The 21,673-nt window shown below is 41.0% G+C and overlaps 1 protein-coding gene across 1 annotated transcript in view; it reads right to left on the bottom strand.

Moving 5' to 3' along the window:
* The window catches only part of PKN2 (protein kinase N2), a 2,214,272-nt gene that overhangs the window by 540,289 nt on the left and 1,652,310 nt on the right, over positions 1 to 21,673 (bottom strand). Inside the window, exon 16 of the mRNA XM_044085632.1 lies at positions 18,355 to 18,531. Within this exon, the coding sequence (XP_043941567.1) occupies positions 18,355 to 18,531 (177 nt within the window). The remainder of the gene's footprint in view (positions 1 to 18,354; positions 18,532 to 21,673) is intronic.

The raw sequence follows: 21,673 nt of genomic DNA, 5'->3' as shown, positions 1-21,673 counted from the left end.
ACTACTAGTATGCAAACAAATACCACCAACAATACACAAATTTAAATGCCAATAAACTAGTTTAACTACAACCAAAATACTTTTTTTTTTTTTTTGGAAGGAAGGAGTGAAGGGGGAGAACCTCTAAGCTAAAACACCAAACTCCCCCAACTAAGGAGAGCCTCAAACTTAAACGACTGCTCCTAGAAAAGAAGGAAATAAGGGGAAAGCCCTTGTAACTAAAAAAAGGGCTGAACGGTAGGAGAACCCTCTAAGTTAAATGGGTTCGGAAGGAAAAGGTAAGTTTAAAGTAAAATGATGACCACAACAACGGACTGTTAGAAAGAACACTAACCTATGAAGAAACTCTCACTAAATATCTGACAAAGATTTATCAAAATATTTAACAAAATGTTCGAATTTAGTCAAAAAGAAAAACACTTCGCCTGTGCCAGTATTCCGCAATCTCGACATTGGAAGCGGCAAACGAGATCTAGCTAAAGTGTTGTTTTTGCATCAAACGTACCTTTTGGAATTGTGGCGAAAAAGTTCAACCTTGGTTTCATCAGACCATAAAACATTTTCCCACATGCTTTTGGAAAACCTGCTGTATCGTTTTGCAAATTTTGGCAGGGCCTGGATGCTTTTCTGTCTAAGAAAAGCCTTCTGTCTTGCAACCCTACCCCATAGTCAGGATATATGGAGACTACGGGAGATTGTTGTCACATGTAGTACACAACCAGTACTTGCCAGAAATTCCTGCAGCTCCTTCAGTGTTGCTGTAGGTCTCTTGGCAGCCTCCCTGACCAGTTTTCGTCTTGACTTTTCATCAATTTTGGAGGGACGTCCAGTTCTTTGCAATGTCACTGTTGTCCCATATTTTCTCCACTTTTTGATGATTGTCTTCACTATGTTCCATGGTATATCCAATGCTGTAGGCAGGAAAATTACAAACTCAGCAACGCATCTTATAAAATAAGCTGTGTATTGAGACAGAGCTTTCTGGTAAAAAAAAACCTTCTTCAGTGGAGATAAAAAGTACAGTTTTGTACCTACCATAAATGTAGATGTCCGATAGGTATGCATCTGCAGTCATCACATATGGGTTGTCCTGCCTCAGACAGCCCTTCGGTCGGCCGGATTCCAAAGTCTGACGGCTGATGTCGCCCCTTCCCCGACGTCAGAGCGCCTGGGGTATAAAAGCATCAGCCGACGCCATCTTCCTCAGTTTTTCTTGCCCCAGATGCCAGGTGCCCTCTAAAGAAGGCTAAATTTGGAGAAATGCAATAAATTCCAAACATGCACAAAAATATATACATATATAAAAACAAATACACCATAATAGATAACCCCAGCTAGCTATGAGAGGGGAATGTACCCAAGAAATACCACAGAGGGGAAGGAGGGAGGGTAAACCTGACTGCAGATGCATACCTATCGGACATCTACATTTATGGTAGGTACAAAACTGTACTATGTCCTTCAAGGATGCATCTGCAGTCATCACATATGGGTAGAATACCATAGCCAATCTGGGGGTGGCGGATCTATGTAAAGGATGTTGTAGCTAAAATGCCCTGCAGGACTGCCGTAGCAAAGCCTGCTCTGGATCTGGAATATAAAGGTAAGTTGTAATGCTTGGAAAATGTATGCATGGAGCTCCATGTAGCAGCTTCTAAAATGTCCTTGGTAGCCACCCCTCTTAAGAAGGCTGTGGAGGTGGCTGTGGCTCTGGTCGAATGAGGTCTAATGTTAGCTGGCACAGTTTTTCCATGAAAGGAGCAACAGAAACGAATGCAATTCCCTATCCATTTTGAAATTGTCTGTTTTGAAATTGCTTTTCCTTGTGCACCAGCAGCATATGCTACAAACAACTGGTCAGTTTTTCTGTAATTTTTAGTTCTGTCCAAGTAGTAGTGCAACTGCCTGTGTATGTCCAGGGTGTGCAAAAGTTTTTCCCCTTTGTTTTGAGGATTTGGAAAGAAGGTAGGTAGGTGAATAGCTTGGTTTAATGAGACCCTAGATACTACCTTTGGCATAAATGAAGGATTGGTTCTCAATGAGACTCTGTCTTGATGAAAAATAAGAAATGGTTGTACTGCCATGAGCGCCTGTAACTCAGATACTCTTCTTGCTGAGGTTATGGCCAGAAGGAAGGCAGTCTTCCAAGAGAGGAACTGTAGTTCTGCAGATGCTGCTGGTTCAAAGGGGGGAAGTGTTAGTTTTTCCAACACGAAGTTAAGGTCCCAAGTAGGCACTGGTGGTTTCCTTGGAGGATTGATGTTTTTACTTCCCCTTAAAAACTGTCTTAGCAGAGGATGAGGGAAGACAGGTGGATCAGTATTGTACTCTGCTGAAATTGCTGAAGCATGAATTTTAATGGAAGAGTAAGACAGGCCATTGTGGAGCATTTCTGCCAAATATTCCAGGATATATGCCATGTTCATAACTGTTGCATCTAGGCCCTTTGAGGTGCTCCAGGTGTGACATCTTTTCCATTTTGCTGAGTATGCCTTTCTTGTGGAAGGCCTGCGCGCTTCCATGATGATATCTTTCACTATTTTGGATAGCTTATTCTGGTGATGAGTCAAGGTATTTTCCAGGCAGCTAGTTGTAATGTTTTCAGGTTGGAATGCAGAGTTTTGTAATTGTGCTGTGGCAAGAGGAGCGGCCACTGTGGCAGAAGCCATGGTTTTGTCTGTGACATGCTCTTTAGCAATGGGTACCAGTGCTGCCTTGACCAGTCCGGAGCTATCAGAATCACTCTTGGCTGCTCTGCTCTGATCTTCAGTAAGACCCTGGTCATTAATGGAAGAGGTGGGAATGCATACACTGTTAGAGTTCTCCAGCTGAAAGAGAGGGCGTCCACTTTCCAAGCTTGTGGGTGGTATGTCCTTGAGCAGAATTTCTCCAACTGATGATTGTGCGGGGAGGCAAAGAGGTCTATGTCCGGTCTCCCCCATGATTGTGTTATCTGATGGAAGATGTCTGGGTGCAGCATCCATTCGTGTGCATCCATGATGTTCCTGTTTAAGCTGTCCGCCAGTATATTGTCCTTTCCTGGTACAAACTGGGATTGCAGCTGTATATTGAGAGTCAAGGAAAGTACCCATAGATTCACTGCCAGTCTGCAAAGAGGGTAGGAATGGGTGCCTCCTTGCTTGTTTATGTACCACATAACTGTAGTGTTGTCTGTCCTTATTAGTAGGTTGCCTTGATGTAGAAATAACTTGAAGGCCTCGATTGCATGTATCACTGCCAGCATTTCCTTTTGGTTTATGTGCATGCGTAGCTCTTTTTGTGACCATAGTCCTTGAATGCATCTTCCTTCCATGTGCGCTCCCCATCCGTGGTCTGAAGCGTCCATTGTAATGGTTTGGCTGGCTATTGGTTTGCTGAAGGGCAAACCCCTGTTTGACTGGCTTGCTTGGGCCCACCACAGAAATTCCCTTTGAAGGCATGGGATGAGTGGTATCAAAGTTTCCAAGCTGTGACTGTGCTGAGTCCATAAACTCCTTAGATACCATTGGAGTTTCCTCATATGTAGCCTTGCTTGAGGAATCAGAAGAATGCAAGAAGCCATGTAACCCAGGGCCTGCAGGATTTTTCTTGCAGTCAGCTGAGTTTGTCTTGACAGGTTTGTGAAGTAATCCGGTAGTTGGTTTTGTTTCTCTTCTGTGAGGAAAGCCATTTGGGTGGTTGTGTCTAGATCCGCACCCAGAAAGGTTATTCTTTGGGATGGTACAAGTCTTGACTTGTGAATGTTGACTGTATATCCCAAGGCCTGAAGAAGATAGACGGCATAATTCAAGTGTTTTACCAAAGTTTGTTGGCTGTCCGCTTGTATAAGGCAGTCATCCAGATACGGGTATATTTGCATCCCCTGAAGTCTGCAGTGTGCAATTACTGATGCCAGGCATTTCGTGAATACTCTGGGCGCAGTAGATAAGCCAAAGGGCAATGCTGAGAATTGATAATGCTCTGAACCTGCAGGAAATCTGAGGTGTCTTCTGCAGCTTTGTCTGATAGGGACATACAGGTATGCCTCCTTGAGGTCCAGAGTTACCAGCCAAGACCCCTTGCCCAGCATGGGAAGGAGTTGCTGTAGTCTCAGCATTTTGAATTTTGGCACAATGAGATAAGTATTTAGTGCGGACAAGTAGAGAATAGGCCTCCATTGCTTTTCTTTTCTTGGAACAAGGAAGAGTGTGGAATAAAATCCTTGGCCTTGTTCTGCGAGAGGAACCTTTTCTATTGCTTTCATTCTCATTAAGTTGGAGATTTGTTTCAAAGCCTCTGCCCTTTGATTTGGTGGCAGGTCTGGCATGCCTTTTCTTTTCGGTAATGTGTGGAAATGGAACCTGTATCCTTTGTCTATTATTTGTAGTGTCCATTTGTCCCTTGTAATAATATGCCAATTTTCTGAAAATAAGGAAAGCTTTCCACCCAAAGGTACTTTCAATTGCGCCCTGGTTGGCGGTGTCAAGGTAAAGTCATTGAGTCTGTCCTTGTGCAGCAGTTGTAGGCCCTGCACTACCTCTCTGGTTGGGAGGCTGCCATTGACGTACTCTGTAGGAGCCTCTAGTTTGCCCTCTACCTCTGGCACGCCTGTTCTTGCCTCTCTGAAATCTGTCTGTGTCTGGAAAGGACCAGTTCTTGGAAGGCCAATTTCTGCTGAATCTTGGTGGTTGGACTTGCATAAAATCTTTGACTGTTTGTACAGATTTTGCCTTTTCTTCAAATTTCTTTAAGACCTCCTGAGCAGTGGAGCCAAATAACTTTTGCTTTTCCAGTGGAGCATCCAGAAGCTTTGCTTTAACATGGTCTGGCAGAGATTGTTCCTTCAGCCAAGCATGCCTACGTATGACTGCACCTGTCATAGCTGACCTACATGAAGCTTCCAATGCATCATAACCACACTGCAAGAAATGGTTGCTAACCTGTTGAGAGTTATGTACCAGATTCTGAAGCGATTTGCGATCTAGGGGTTCAGGTGAAGACAGCTTTTTATGCAATTCATCTAACAAATATTCTTGGTACTGTATCATATGAAATTGACAGTTTAAAGCCCTCATAGAAAGGGTAGCAGAAGTATACACTTTTTTACCCCATCGCTCTAAAGCCCTGGACTCCCTTTCAGAGGGGAGTGGATTTTTTGTAGTGACAGCTGTAACCCCTTTAGGGCCCTGGGAAATAGTTTCTGGATCAACAGAGTGGGCCTTGTAAAGGAAAAGATGTGATTCTGGGACCCTGTAGTACCTATCGGATTTGGCAGGAGCCGGAGGGAGAGTGTCAGGGGTTGTGCTAGATTCAGAGTACACATCATCAATGACATTCAAAACAGGGGGAATAGCCAAAGGTCTATGCTGAGGCAAATGCAAGAAGGTCCTTAATCTCTTCCTGGAATCAGAGAATTCCTGGCCCTGCCATTGGAAATGCTCCCTCATAGTGTGCAAAGTTTCCCCAAAAGACAGTTCTTCATGAGGGGAGGCCGAAGGGATAGATTCCTCTGCATCTGAATCCTCGTAGGCCGAAAAAGCCTCCTCCTGGTAGTCCGAGAGGGCAGAGCCATCAGAGGCCTCATCTGAGGAGAGGGGATCAGAGGGCTCAACCCTGGGCCTTTTTGCTGTAGAAGGTTGAGAGCCCCTGTCCGGATGAGGCTGAGAGCCCCTAATTAATGAAATAAGGTCCTCTGCTAGACTAAGGATCTGAGAACCTGTAGTGGGTCCCTGAGGGATAACCCTGGGAGGCATAGATTTTGAGTGTTTAGCAGCTTTAGCCCTAGAGAATGCCTTAATAGACATGGATGCAGGAGGCCTGGCTGCACCACGTGCTGGTGTAGTTTTGTCTAAGGGAATGGTGTCGGAAGGTTCCTGGACACCAGATTCCAAAGGAGATTCAACAACCGAGACAGTAGAGGCCTCAGGGGCCGAGATTGTCGGTTGCACGGTTTCGGTGGACGGTAGTACCAAGGACTCGGTTTCAGCCGAAACAGAGACACTCGCGGTAGGCCTGGTCGTGGTTTCAGCCGAAACCGCGGACCGCGGGAGTCGGTCCTTGTCCTTGCGTTTCTTCATTAAATGTGAAGTCAGAGTCTCCGACGACATTTTGTAAGCAAAACTAGCCCCAAAAAACTCCTCTGCAAACTCCGACCGACGTCTTAGAGTGCGTCGGTTGAAGGAAGCACAGGCGGAACAGGCCGAGACGTCGTTGTCTGGGCCTAGGCAAGGTAGGCAGTAAGAGTGGAAATCCTTATGAGGTATTTGCTTCCCACAAGTTAAACAATTATTAATTTTATCTGACATCAGCTGAGGCAAGAAAGAGTCCCCAATGGGGTACTTAGCTTTTGAAGTCTTCGGTTTAGCTGAATTACAGGAGATGGCCGACCGGCACTTGCGAACTGCTTCTGCTTCAGGCACCACGCGGCAAGAAAGACTGAGGAAGATGGCGTCGGCTGACGCTTTTATACCCCAGGCGCTCTGACGTTGGGGAAGGGGCAACATCAGCCGACGCCGGACCCAGACTTTGGAATCCGGCCGACCGAAGGGCTGCCTGAGGCAGGACAACCCATATGTGATGACTGCAGATGCATCCTTGAAGGACATCAGCAAATCATGAATCCCTCTTATATAACACACACACAGCCAATAATTCAATTAACCAATTAAATAACATTTCCAAGAATTGCAGTGAATAACTTGAAAAATTAATTTCATACTATATAAAAATACTCGGTTCTCTTATTTAAGTATATAAAAAATATATACACATTATAACCACATTTGTTTAAACTTTAAAATAGGTTTAAGTGACATGGTATGTTACAACTGACAGCAGAGCTACAACAGCAATAAGGAAAGAAGTAATAACTGGTGTATACTTAAGTCTTGCCTTGAACTCTGTTCACTTATTGATTTGGTACCTAGGTTTTCTTATCGAAATTGCCCCAATCTTAAACAAAAACTATGCTATAAAGACGTTGATAGTAATATTAATAAACACAGGTTTATTTATTCAGGTACAATTCCTTGCTATAATTGTTCATGTTGTGAGATGACAGACAGAAACCATGTTTTTATACATCCAATAACTGGGAAGGAATTTGTTTTTCACTGCCCTGCATCTTGCAATACAAACAATATAGTACATCTTGCTAAGTGCACTGTATGCACAACCTTTTATATAGGTAAGTCCATGAGAAAGCTCAAAGAAAGGATTATAGATCACGGATCTGATATCAAAAGGGCTAACAGTACCAACTATTTGACCAAGCATATAAGTGAATGCAGAAATGAACATAAATTCAGGGTGCTTGATCAGATTTTCCCTGATATATGTGGTGGTGATGTTAATAAATTAGAAGTGAGTGAGTACAAATGGATAATAACAATGGGTGCTGATCTTTACCCAGGTCTAAATCAAATGGTGTCACTTAAACCTATTTTAAAGTTTAAACAAATGTGTTTACAATGTATATTTTTATATACTTAAATAAGAGAAAAGAGTATTTTTATATAGTATGAAATTAATTTTTCAAGTTATTTGCTGCAATTCTTGGAAATGTTATTTATTTGGTTAATTGAATTATTGGCTGTGTGTTTGTTATATAAAAGGGATTCATGATTTCCTGTTTTATCTACACTGAAGAAGGGTTTTTACCTGAAAGCTTTGTCTTAATAGATTCATAGGTAGGTACTAGACTATTAGCCCTAGGCCCTATATAAGCCTAGCCAAAAAGGTACCCCGGCTTTCGCCACCCAAGAAAATTATTTTCCTGTGCCCCTGTCGAGCAGAGCCACAGAAGTGATCCCTGGGGGTGAATTTCCTATTTCCCATCCAATCATCAAGATTTTTCTTGAAGAGTGCTAATGAGGAGCTCTGTTTCACATAGATAGGTAGTCTGTTCCAGAGTATGGGAAGTCTCTGGGACAGGAATCTATCCCTCCAGCATGTTCTGTTTATAGTGGTGACAAGGTTTAGCTCCCTAGAGCGTGTAGCTTGGAGGGATTGGGATTTCTTTAAGTGGAGCATGTCCAACAGCTCTGGGTTTGACATAGCTTTGCATGTTAGGCAGAAATTGCCCCTGAGTAAGCGATATGCGATGGAGTAAAGCTGGAGTTTTTTGAGACGGTCTGCGTAGGGCATCTGTTTGAGGCCAGTAATCCTCTTTGTGAGGTACTTCTGTGGCCTTTCCAGTTGTTGTAGAAGTCTTGTGAGGTACATACCAAAAGGGGCGTCGTACTCTATAATGGGTCTAATGAGTGATGAGTAGAGGGGAACAATTACCTCTTTTTTTCTGGATGAGAAACCTTTTGTGATGAGGTGAGCCACGTAGAAGGATTTCCTGGCCACTGTGGCGATGTGATTATCAAAGGAGAGACTACTGTCCACCTGTGTCCCAAGGTCTCTTATCACACTTTCGGCGTTAAGTAGACTACCACTTATGTGGTAGTTCATGGGTACAGAGATTTTACAAAGGGGATGACAATACACTTTTTGGCATTGAGCTTGAGGCCATGGCTTTGACACCAGGCATCTGTCTTAGTGAGGCCCTTTTGTAGTATGTCCACATTGTTAGGAGTTTCGATTATGGCTCCTAGTAGTTTGCAGTCATCTGCAAACTTTGTTAGCTAAAGACCTTCTGTGTTAGCCTGTACTTCAGAGAAGTCGATACCAAACAGGCGAGGATAGTAGAGTTGTGTACACTTACCATAAATGTAGATGTTCGAGTGTATTCACTGTTGCAGTCATTACACTTGGGTTATCCTGCTGGCAGGCTACACTCAGTCTGCCTGAATTCCAAAGTCTAGGTCCGGCGTCGGCTGCTGTCGCCTCTTCCCTGACGTCAGTGCATCAGGGGTATAAAGGATGCAGCTGACGCCATTTTCTTTAGTTTTTCTTGCCCCAGATGTCAGGTGCCCCCAAAAGGGTAGGCTAAAAATATGCCAATAACACATGCATGCACCAAAAAATATAATACCTTCATCTACAAGCAAATACACCACATAGGTTGTATAGATTAGAGAAGTGTAGATAAGTTCCTGCAAAGAGATGGAGGATGGTGGGTAGGTAACCTGGACTGCAACAATGAATACACTCGAACATCTACATTTATGTTAAGTGTACACAACTGTACTATGTTCTTCGTGTTTCACTGTTGCAGTCATTACACTTGGGTTGAATCCCAAAGCTATGGTTGGGAGGCTGGAGCTAAATAGCATTAGTAGCGGCTATGAGGCCCTGCAGAACTGCAGTGGCAAAGCCTGCCCTGGATTTAGAGTAGAGAGGTAAATGACAGTGCTTTGTAAAGGTGTGCACTGAACTCCAGGTAGCAGCCTCTAAAATGTCTTTGGTTGGTACTCCCCTGAGGAAGGCTGTTGAAGTGGCTGCTGCTCTGGTAGAATGTGGCCTGATGCCCTTAGGCACTGGCTTGCCATGTTGTGAATAGCAGAAACGTATGCAGTGGCCTATCCACTTTGAAATAGTTTGCTTTGAGATAGCCTTTCTTTGTGATCCTGCAGCATATGCCACTAGTAGTTGCTCAGTCTTTCTGAAAGCTTTGGTTCTGTTCAAGTAGAAGCGCAGCTGTCTGTGTATGCCCAAAGAATGCAGAATTCTCTCCCCCTTATTCTGTGGGTTTGGATAAAAAGTAGGCAGATGAATAGTTTGGTTAAGGGCCACACTGGACACTACCTTAGGCATAAATGTCAGGTTTGTCCTCAGAGAAACCCTGTCTGGATAAAAAAATGATGAAAGGTTCCACAGCCATGAGTGCCTGTAGCTCTGAGACTCGTCTTGCAGAGGTTATTGCTAGGAGCAGAGCTGTTTTCCAAGATAAAAACTTTATATCAGCTGTAGTGGCTGGCTCAAAAGGGGGCAGAGTGAATTTTTCCAAAACATAATTGAGGTCCCATGCAGGTATTGGTGATCTCCTTGGAGGCCTTAAGTTTTTGGCTCCTCTGAGGTACTGCCTTAACAAGGGAAGAGAAAAGATTGGTGGCTCTGTATTGTAATGAGCCGAAATGGCAGAGGCATGAATTTTAATTGATGAAAAGGATAGGCCTTTGTCCAGCATCTCAGTTAAGTATTGCAAAATTTGAGGAATATTTGGTACTGCTGTGTCAATTCCTTGTGCCTGGTTCCAGGCACAGAATCTCTTCCATTTTCCAGCATAAGATTTTCTAGTACTAGGCCTCCTGGCCTCCAAAGTGACATCCATCACCACTTTAGTGAGAGGTGTGTTTTTGGCTACATTATCCGCCATGCTGCCAGATTTAAGGTCTTGAGTTGGCTGTGCAGGATCTGGTTGTTTTGTTGGGACAGTAGGTGAGGTATTTGAGGTAAGGTCCAGGCTGGGTATTGAGACAAGTTCGTTAGGATTGGATACCAGTACTGGTGGAGCCAGTCTGGGGCAATCAGTATCATTTTTGGCTTCTCTTGTCTGACCTTTAGGAGTACCTTGGGGAGGAGAGGCAGTGGAGGAAAGGCATACACTTAAGTTTTTCCAGCTGAAAGATAGGGCATCCACTTTCCATGCTTGTCTGTGATAAGTCCTTCTGCAGAATTTCTTTAGTTGGCAGTTGTGAGGAGAGGCAAATAGGTCTATGTCCGGGCATCCCCATTTCCTTGTTATCATGTTGAAGACTTGTGGATCCAATTTCCACTCGTGGGGATCCATGAGGTTTCTGCTTAGTTCGTCTGCCAGAGTATTTGTCTTTCCTGGCAGGAAATGTGCCTGCAGATGTACTTGGTAAGTCAATGCTGTGTCCCACAAAGTCATGGCTAGTCTGCAGAGGGGGTAAGAATGCTTGTTTATATGCCACATGACCGTGGTGTTGTCTGTCTTTATCAGTAGTTGTCTCGGATGAAGTAGGTCCTTGAGGGCTGTCAGGGCATTCTGAACAGCTAGCATCTCTTTTTGATTGATATGTAGATGCATTTGGTTGGCAGACCATGTGCCTTGAATACATCGTCCTGCCATGTGTGCCCCCCCAGGCATAATCTGATGCATCCGTTGTCAATGTCTGCCTGGCTGGGAGTAAGGTGAATGGCTGTCCCTTGTTCTGGTGACAGGCCTTTGCCCACCATCAAAACTCCTGTTGCAGGCAGGGAATGAGAGTAATTATTGTTTCCAGGCTGTGGCAATGCTGAGTCCAAACACTTTTTAGGTACCACTGAAGTTTCCTCCTATGCAGTCTTGCATATGGAATTAGTAGAATGCAGGATGCCATGAAGCCCAAAGCCTGCAGAATCTTTCTTGCTGATAACTGGGCCTTTGTTGCCAACAGTTTGAAGTAAGTAATCAGTTGCCTTTGTTTGTCTGGTGTGAGATAAGCCATCCGGGCAGTTGTATTTAAGCTTGCACCCAGGAATATTATCTCTTGAGAGGGTACTAGTTTTGATTTTTGTTTGTTGACTGTGTACCCTAGGCATGGTAGTAATCTTTTTACAAACGCCAGATGCTGTAGTAGAATGTCCTTGTTCTCTGCTTGAATGAGGCATCGTCCAAGTAAGAATATATTTGTATTCCTCTTTGTCTGCAGAATGCAATTACTGGTGCCAGGCACTTTGTGAAGACCCTGGGTGCAGTAGATAAGCCAAAGGGCAGTGCAGAGAATTGATAGTGCATTGAGTCAGCTTTGAATCTGAGGTATCTTCTGCATGTCTGTCTGATTGGGACATGCAGGTATGCCTCTTTTAGGTCTAAAGTCACAAGCCAAGCCTTCTTGCCCAGCATGGGCAGAAGCTGTTGTAATGTCAACATTTTGAATTTTGGTATATCCAGATATGTGTTTAGAATAGATAGGTCCAGTACTGGTCTCCAGGCTTTGACCTTTCTGGGTACCAAGAACAGTCTTGAATAAAATCCTTGTCCCTGCTCTTGTTCTAGTACTTGTTGAATGGCTCTCATGTCCATGAGGGATAGGACTTGTTTTTGTCCCTCTGCCCATTGTTTTTTTGGTATGTCTGGCCAACAGTTTGCCCTTGGCAGGGTATGAAAGTGAAACTTGTAGCACTGCGACACTATGTCTAAAACCCATTTGTCCTGGGTTATTATGTGCCAATTTTGAGACAAAAGTGCTAGTTTTCCCCCTAAAGGCGCTGCCAGAAGATAAGTGCTTGGCGTAGGCAGCGGGAAGTCATTGGGACTGTTTCCTGTAAGGCTGTGATTTGTCTTCTCCACTTTTGGAGGTAGAAGCACCCCACTGTTTAGACCTGTATGAACCTTGGGGCTGAGGTCTGCCTCTTGGGCATCTGTATCTGCCCCTTTGTGGTCTGTCTGACACTGGAAAGGTCCAATTCTTTGTAGGCTAGTGTCTGCTAAATCTTGGAGGCTGTACCTGTAAGAAATCCTTGACTGTTTGCATAGATTTAGCTTTGTCCTCCATTTTCTTTAACACCTCTTCTGCTTTTACACCAAACAAAGTATCATGTTGTAAATGGAGCATCTAATAATTTTGTTTTAACATGATCTGGTAAATTTTGTTCCTTTAACCAAGCATGCCTCCTAATGACAGAACTCGTGACAACGGACCTACAGGAGGCCTCCAAAGAATCAAAACCACATTGCAAAGTATGCTTTCCAACTTGCTCAGCTGCATGCAATAAATCCAGCATTTCTTTGTTTTCTGCACCTTCAGAAGTTATCAACATTTTCTGTTTAAGCAGTGACATAATATATTGCTGATATTTGAGTATATGAAATTGACAATTTAAAGCCCTTATGGCCAAGGTAGCAGAGGTGTAAATCTTCTTTCCCCATCTGTCTAATGCCCTAGAATCCATGTCGGAGGGGGTAGGGTTTTTGCAGTGGATGCCTTGACCCCTTTGGGACCCTAAGAAATAGTTTCTGGGTCAGCAGCAGGGTTCTTGAAAAGAAATTTATGAGTGTTGGGCACCTTGTAGTACCTGTCCGGCTTAACAGGAGCTGGAGGTAAGAAGTCAGGGGTCAGACTGGACTCTGAAAATACATCATCTACAATGTCTAACACAGTCAGAATGGTTAGGGGCCTGTGTTGTGGGAGTAAAAGAAAGTCCCTGAGCCTTTTCTTAGATTCAAAATAATGTTGGCTCTCCCAATGGAAATGTTCCCTCATGGTATGCAAGGTTTCCCCAAAAGAGTAATCCTCAGGAGGAGAGGCTGAAGGGATAGATTCTTTAGCATCAGAATCCTCATAAGGAGGAAGAGAGTATTCCTGATCAGAAGAGGAATCTGAAGAAATGGAAACCTGATCTGAAGATTCATATTCTGTCTCTTGCCTAGGCCTCTTATCAGGAGGGGGATGGGAACCCCTGATCAAAGTAATTAAGTCTTCGGCCATCTTGAGCATCTGTTTTTTGGGCATAGAGGCCTGACCCTGAGGCTGTTGTACTTGTTTCTTTGTCTTTAAGGGTGCTTTAGCCTTTGCCTTTGTCTTTGTAACTGGAGTCGCTTTAATGTACAATTGAGTATGTCTGAAAACACCCTCAGAAGCCGATGCCTGCTCAGCGGGTCTGGACCCATCTGAGGGAATAGTTTCCGAAGGTCCAATACCTTGAGCTTCCAGCGGTCTAGGCGACTCCACGTGGGAGTCGGTAGCGGCTTGCGGATCCAAAGTAGTGGGCGTCAGGGGCTGAGAAAGCGCCTGAGAGCCGGCGAACTGGCGACTGGCTTAGAAGAAGCCTCGTCGTCGGTTTTAGACCTCGGATGCCTGTCCTTTTGTTTTCTTTGCGTTTCTTGTGAATAGCTGTAGTCGGTTGGCTATCCGACGGCATCGTGTAATTAAATCTTCTGCCAATATAGTGAAAAGCAAAATCGTACTGGTGCTTTACAGTGCGCTGGTTAAATCTAGCACAAAACCAACAACACGCAACGTCGTGGTCAGGGCCTAGGCAAGGAATACAGTAAGAATGAAAATCTTTATGAGTTATTTGCTTCCCACAAGAAATACAATTATTAACTTTTTCTGACATCGGTCTGGAGCAAGAAAAAAGTTTTCCCCAATGGGGTACTTGGCTTTTAATGAAGACTTCGGATCTGAATTTTGAACACGAAAATCTCAGGAGTCGGCTGACCGGCACTTGCGAACTGCTTCTGCTTCCAGCACCGCGCGGCAAGAAAGACTGAAGAAAATGGCGTCGGCTGCATCTTTTATACCCCTGAGCACTGACGTCAGGGAAGAGGTGACAGCAACCGACGTCGGACCTAGAATTTGGAATTCAGGCCGACTGAGGGTAGCTTGCCAGCAGGATAATCCAAGTGTAATGACTGCAACAGAGAAACACGAAGATCATCCGGGACTGAACCCTGTGGTACTCCACTTGTCATTGGTCTGAAGACGGATTTGGAGTCTGCTACTTTCACAGTATGGGTTCTGTCCATGAGCCAGTTGGCAACCCATCTTGTGACATAGGGATTTATACCTAGTTTAGTAAACTTATCTATAACTACAGAGTGGGGGGATGGTGTCAAAAGCCTTGACGTGATCTAGATAAACTGTGTGAACCACCTTACCCTCATCTATGGCTTTGGTGACTGCTTCAAAGAAGTCAATCAGGTTTAGGAGACATGATCTACCTTTTACAAACCCGAACTGGGTAGGGTCCAGAGTTTGGAGATTACCAATGTCTTTGTTTATGAGTTCCATGATGATACGTTCCATGGCCTTGCAGACCAGGCTCGTCAGGTTAATGAGGCGGTAGTTCCCGGGGTCCGTCGTGGCTCCCCCTTTGTGGAGTGGGATAACCGTCGCGGTGCACCATTCAGTGGGCACAAAGCCTGAGGTGAGGCTATGGCTGAACATGGTACTTAGGTAGGGTGCCAGTTCATTCTGTAGTTCGTGTAGAACACAGCCTGGGATATTGTCAGGTCCCATGGATGCTGTGTTCTTGGTTTTGGAGGGTGTGTTTTTTACCTGTGCAGCCGTGATTACAGGAACTTTGCAATCTTCCGGTATAGAGATGGGCCCGCTAGGGGGTGAGCGGGGGGTAAAGTTAGCACTGAACCTATCTGCCAGGATGTTGGCAATATCAGTTGGTTCTGTATATTTTGTGCCATTGTGCTGTAACTCAGAGCAGATCTGAGTGTTGCCATTGAGATTCTTGACATAGCTATAGAATGCTTTGTGGTTGCCTTTACAGTCAGTGGCAATTTTGTTTTCATAACTAGCTTTGGAGGATTTTATGAGGGATCTCAGCTTCTTACTGAGGTTGACCAGGGAGTTCCTCCAGTTATGGGATTTTACTCTTTTTTGCAACAGTTTCTTTCTTCTGTTGTAGAGTTTGTTTATGGCAGAGGACCACCAGATTGGCTTCCTTTCTTTGGAGAATAGCATCTTGGTTCTATTAGGGATAGCATGATCCATGCACTCTTGCAAGTGCTTATAAAGTGCATTTGTGTAGGATTCAACAGTCGTACCTCTACTGTCCGTCTGCATGGGTGTCATGAAGTTTGCCACTTCTGTCTTAAGAAGTGTGAAGTTAGCTTTCGAGAAGTTTTTTTATGGTGGTTTCCCTAACTGGGGGTGGGATGTGGATGTCTAGGGTGATTAGCTTAAGGTCAGATCTGACCAATGAGGAATTGACCTTTGGTGTGGAACACCGGTTCCCCATGTTGGTAATGACCAGGTCTAGGATACTGCTGCCCCTGGTGGGGGTGTGAATAAGTTGATCCAAGGCATTGGAATTTATGAATTCCAGAAAATGTAGAGCAGAAGAGTTGTATAACAGCTTATTTTATAAGTTGCGCTGCTGAGTTCGTAATTTTCCTGCCTGTTGCTGATATATGAACTAAGCTTTTATCTGTTCTTTGGTCTACAATATCCAAAGCTGTACAATGTTTTTGTGTCCTTTTCCTGACTGATACCTTTCAACAATGATATCACCTTGATGCTTTGTAAGCTCTCTGTGAACCATGGCTTTTGCTGTAGCAGGCAACTGAGTAAATGTCAGGAAAATCCTACTAGGACAGCTGAACTTTATTTGGGGTTAATCACAGTCTCTTTAATTCATGGCAGGTGTGTACCCAAGAAAACTGAATGCTGTAATTAAATCAAAAGGTGCTTCAACAAAGTATTAGTTTAAGGCTATGCACACTTATGCAACAAGCTTACTGCATGTTTTTTATTTTTTATATTTTTTACCCCATAACAGGTTTGTTTTTCCATTGAATTGTGCAGGTTACAGGTTGCATTAAAGGTGGGAAAAGTTTTGAAATTATTTATTGTGGTCTCATTTTTTTATATCACAAAAACCTGGCATTTTGACAAGGGTGTGTACACTTTTTATATCCACTGTATATGATTTAAAATGTGTAAAATTCCTTAACTATACACACTACTCATTTAGATTTGGCACACAAGCTAATACTGATAAAGTTTTCAGTTCAAGTGGATTATATTCTAAAACTGAAGTACTAATAACACCTTGGCCCTTTCTCAGACCACAATACTATAAAATTTACTATCACCTTAAAGCCTAATAATTTAATTTATAACCACAGAATGCCTGCTTGTATAATAAAGTTAAAAGATTTTAAGGATTGGTTCTTAAAAGAATTAAACCAGTTTATTGCAATAAATGACAATGGGGAAGTATTATTTTGTGGGATGCATTAAAAGTACAGCTATATAGAAAAATTAAAAATTATTTATGCAAAATAAGTGAATGAGGTAAAAAATTAAAGAGTTTACAATCTAACACGAATAAATTAAAATTAAATATGAAACTGACTGATGACTAAATTCAGAATTAAAAACATTAAATCAAAAATACCTAGCTACACATCATATAATTTTAATACAATTAGAAAAATGGAAACTACATTCATATTCAATAAATTCTAAAGGTCTACATAAATTAGCTATCAGATCAAAGAAGAAAATAAATACAAATTATATTAAAGAAATAAAATGTACACAAGGGGAGAAAGTTACATACATAATTGACTTAATATATATATTAGAATGGTTTAGATGCCATTACAATAGTAATAATGTAATACTCTTAGAAAATAACAGTACCACAGATAACTTTCTGAAAAATAACATACAATATAAGTTAACCAAAGAACAAAAAAAAAAAAACAATATTGAGAAGTCTTTCTCACTGAAGGAATTAAAAGATCAAATTACTAACATTAAAACAAATAAGGCACCAGGACTTGATGGGTCAAATTCCAGAATTGTATAACTTAATGCCTGATAATATCTTTTACTGAAAGTATTTGAAAAAGTTAAAATATCTTTAATTACCCATCCCTCTTGACATTATACCCTTGTTACTCCCATTTTTTAAAAAAGTTAACAATTCTAAAATCTGTTCTTCTTATAGACCCATATCCTTACTTCATGTTGACTATAAATTGTTCAAGTCTATTCTTACTAAAATATTGAAATATATTTTGCCAAAATTAATAAATGAGGACTAGCCTGGTTTTATTTTAAATGGGAATTTACAAGATAATATTATTAGACTTAATACTCTAATTGATATAGCTAATAAAAAAAATAATTATCAATAATAAGCTTAGATTTAAATAGAGCTTTTCATTCTATTAGCTGTCGCTATTTAAAGCATTTAGAGGATATAATTTTTCTTTAATATTTATAAACCTTATTACAAACCTTTATAACAACTCTTTATAACCACTCTTTTTCATTTGTGAAAACTGGTTCTTTTCCAACAAGCACATTTGAAACCTTAATGGGTACTAAACAAGGATGTCCCTTGGCCTCTTCACCATTTGGCTTTAGCCATTAAACCTTTTGCAAGTCATATTAGATCTAATGACAAAATTAAGGGTTTTTTTTACTAGATAATAATTTTAGTTGCAAAATCCTGTTATTTGTGAATATTTTGATAACTACCAGTGACACTGAAATATCACTACAACAAATAATTGCATCAGTAAATTTTAAAAAAGCTTAAGGTTTCAAATTTAATAGTAATAAAACAAAAATTTTATTAATAAAACAATTACTAAACATCTAAATGAGTTTAAATTATTTAATTGGGATAATACACAAATTGATTATCTTGGAGTTGTCATTGCATCCTCCGTAAAAGATTCAGTTATAATAAAATATAACAATTTAATAAATATAGTAAACAGATTAATTGAAAATTGGAATAAATAATTTTTTACAATTGAATATCGGCTTACTTTGATAAAAATTATTTTACCTAAAATTTTATTCTATGTACAGTCATTAATAGTTCATCCCACCAAGAAAATTTTCAATAAGTTAAATTCTAATCTTATTAAAATTTTATGGTTTTCCAATAAAGCGAGAATATTCTATAGATGGCACATTTCACACGCTATTTAAAATGAAATTCACAGACAAAAACAACAAAATTATTGTTAGCCAGTCTCAATTTTCAAAAGGTACTTACATGGCCCTAGGCTCAGAGAACACATCTGCATGAATGTGCATCATCAGATCACCGCCAGCAGCATACTCCATTACAAAGCACACATGATCTTTGGTTTGGAAGCAGGCAAAGAGGTTTACCAAAAATGGATGTCTTACACTATTCACAGCCTCAAAGATCCGTTTTTCACACATAAGGCTGCAAGTTAAACAGACAGTGAGAAAGAAAAAGTAATTAAGCACTACTTCACCATCTTGAATTTTCTTTATAAATGCACAGTATGACAGGTCTTCCTAATGTTTAATGTTTTGAAGACAAGGAAAGTAGTGCCATTGATGGCCACGGCTTGATGTTTTGGCCAATAAAACCCAAAGGAAACCATTTATATTATTAAAACTTCAGATGGTTAGGTAACAGAATCAGTAACTTAAAACTAAAATTGTTCAATCAGATGTCAACATGCATTTGCATTTGTCAGATAAAAGTATTTTGCCTAGCTTTTTGCAACCATTCAGTCGACTACTGTGTTATTAAAAAAAATAAATAAAAAAAATTCTACAGACTGTACATTTTAATCTACTGTCAAATGCCTAGATGATGAATGAGACTGCATGTTATGTTGCAAATTGTAAGATACCTTCAATCTGCTTAAATGAAGCTACCAGTCAAATTCCGGAATGAATTATACCAAAACGTAATGAAAGGTTGCATAAACAAATAGTTCCACAACAAAATCAAGACTATAGATGGATTTGGGTGGTTCCAAGATGGTTGCACACTGAGCAGCAGTTTAGAGCTCTCACAGTGTGAGAGACAGAGAAAGTTAAAAAAGCCAGTAAGAGCTAGCAGTTTAGGTGAAATTCAGCTACTGGCTAGTAAGTACAATGCCAGAATGCCACCAAAGAAGAAATTGGGAGAAAGTAAGAAAATTAACCAGAAAAGAAAAAGCTCTGTCTGGGAAGAATACTGTAGCCATTCACCAAAAAAAATTTCAAGTTTCAGCTTCAGTAACAAAGAAAAATAAACCAGACTCACTCAGGGGTATTTAAAATAAGTGAATCACTGGAGGAATACAAAGTCAAATGACAAAAGGCTGGAAAGAATAGAAGAAGCTTCAAGCAGCTATTCAGATGAGCTCATAAAGTTGCAGAAATCAGAGTCTGAAATCAATGAAAGACTAGTAAAATATGAGGCTGAACAAGAAAGTAAAATTGTATAAGTACATTTGCCCTAAAATAAATATTTAAACAATCAATGCTGCTGTAGCCTTAGCTATATGGGTTACACACCGTTAAGGATACAACAGCTGACCAACTTCCAAAGCTTCAGGGATCCTTCCATGCTCCTAAACTTTGAGACTGAGCTGAGCTAACTAAAAGGAAAGTTTGGGTGACAAGCCATTCAAAGAACAGATGGAAGAAAGTTAAAGCCCTGACAAGGATAATGCTGCAAAAATAAAAATTAAGGTCCTTATCCTGGCAAAAAACATACATAAATAAGGGGGTGGACTGAGGGAGCAGTTGCTGCAGCACTGATGATTCAAACATCTACTGTTATGGTAGGTTTACTTACACAGCTGCACTGTATATTCATTATTAGTAGCCATAGCTATATACAGGTAAATTACCACAGCTGAGACTGACTGGGAGGAGGAAGAATGAGGGTATTGGAGCACCTACAGAATGGTCCCATGAAAGCCTGTTGTAGACCTGGAGAAAGAATCTGATCCATAATGCTTTTTAAAAAGTGTGCAGAGAGGTCCAAGTTTCTGCCTCTAGAATACTTGTGGAATTCAACCCTTTCCAAAAAGGCATGTATGAAGCAAAGGCCTTGGTAAAATATGCCTTGATCCTGCCTGGAAGTGGCATCTTTGTGGAAAATGATATAGGAATGACTCACCATAAGAGCTTGCAACTCAGACACTCTTCTTGCAGAAGTCAGAGCACTGAGTAACACTGTTTTCTAGGTTAAAAACTTCAAGCCAGCCTGATGTGCTGGTTCAAATGCAGCAGTGGTAGTTTTTCTCTAAAACAATTACGATCCCAGGGAGGAGTCACTTGCTTTCTAGGAGGCTTGATATGCAACACCCCTTTCAAAAACATTTTCACATGAGACTGCACTGAAAGAGGGGCATTCATGGGAAGACATACTGAAATGGCCGACAAATAAACCATAACTGAGGAGTAAGACGGGACAGAGAGTAGTAATTATTACAAATAATGTAGAACCAGAGAAACACCAACCCTGAATGGATGATGGTGCCCTTTCTTGGCACCAACTAGAAAACATTTTCCATTTACTAATGTATGACTTTCTAGCAGCAGGTTTACTTGTCTCCTTTAATATGTGCTGCATTTCCTAAAGAAAAAAGGGGCATAAAAGGTATTAAGATTCTACCATCCAGGTAGTCTGTTGTAGTTGTTTAGGGTTAGGATATAAAACCAAACTGGTAATGGTATGAGAAACGAAACAATAACCAAACTTTTTCTTAAGCCTACAAAAAACATTACTTTTTTACATACAATTTTCTATATTTCAAAAAACATTTGATATTAATAACTTCATTCAGTCCTGGTGTTTTATCTGCCTGAAGTTGTATCTGCCACCAGGTTTCTCTTTGTTCTAAAAAAAATCTTAAAATCACCTCCCCTTGCATCTAACTTAACTATTTCTAAGACTGAAAAAAGACATTTTTTATATGTCCTGCACTCGAGTGTGTGCTATATGAAGTGCTTTTTGGATCTCTGTTTTTGATATTATAATAATGCTCCCTTGTGCTTTCATATAATGATCTAGTAGTCATTCCTACGTAAAAACTAACATCCACAGCACAAACATATATCACCCCTTTTATTTTACAGATGGCGTGTCCTGGTACTTTTATAGTGCTGGGATAGCTTAATATATTAATAAATGGACCTTCTAATATATATCTGCAGTACCTGCAGCATCCACATTTGTACATACCTTGCTTTTTCTGAGTGTACAGGATATCTGGTATATAATTAGTGTAATCCCTTTTAAACATTTTTTTTCAAATTATAATTATTAATATAAACAAAACTGGGTTTACTACTTACAACCTCAAACAAGTCTTTATTCCCTTCTAAAATCTTCCAGTTATTTTCTATTATTGTCCAAATTTCTTTACCATCTACTGATATTTCCAAATTACAAGTGACGCTATGATGCTGTTTACCCCCCCCCCCCCAAAGTTGTTACTTTAGTTCTAAATGATGCCTTTAATATAGGGGGGGTATCACTCATATATTTTACTATAAATTTCATCTGTTAATTTGCTAAGTTCACTTTTGTTATATCCTCTAGCAATAAACATCCA

This window comes from Protopterus annectens, chromosome 10.part0, assembly GCF_019279795.1.
Source record: "Protopterus annectens isolate FY-2018-M chromosome 10.part0, PAN1.0, whole genome shotgun sequence".
Lineage (NCBI taxonomy): Eukaryota > Metazoa > Chordata > Ceratodontiformes > Protopteridae > Protopterus > Protopterus annectens.
The sequence above is the reverse complement of the archived record's forward strand: the minus strand, read 5'-3'. Positions and strand labels throughout refer to the sequence as shown.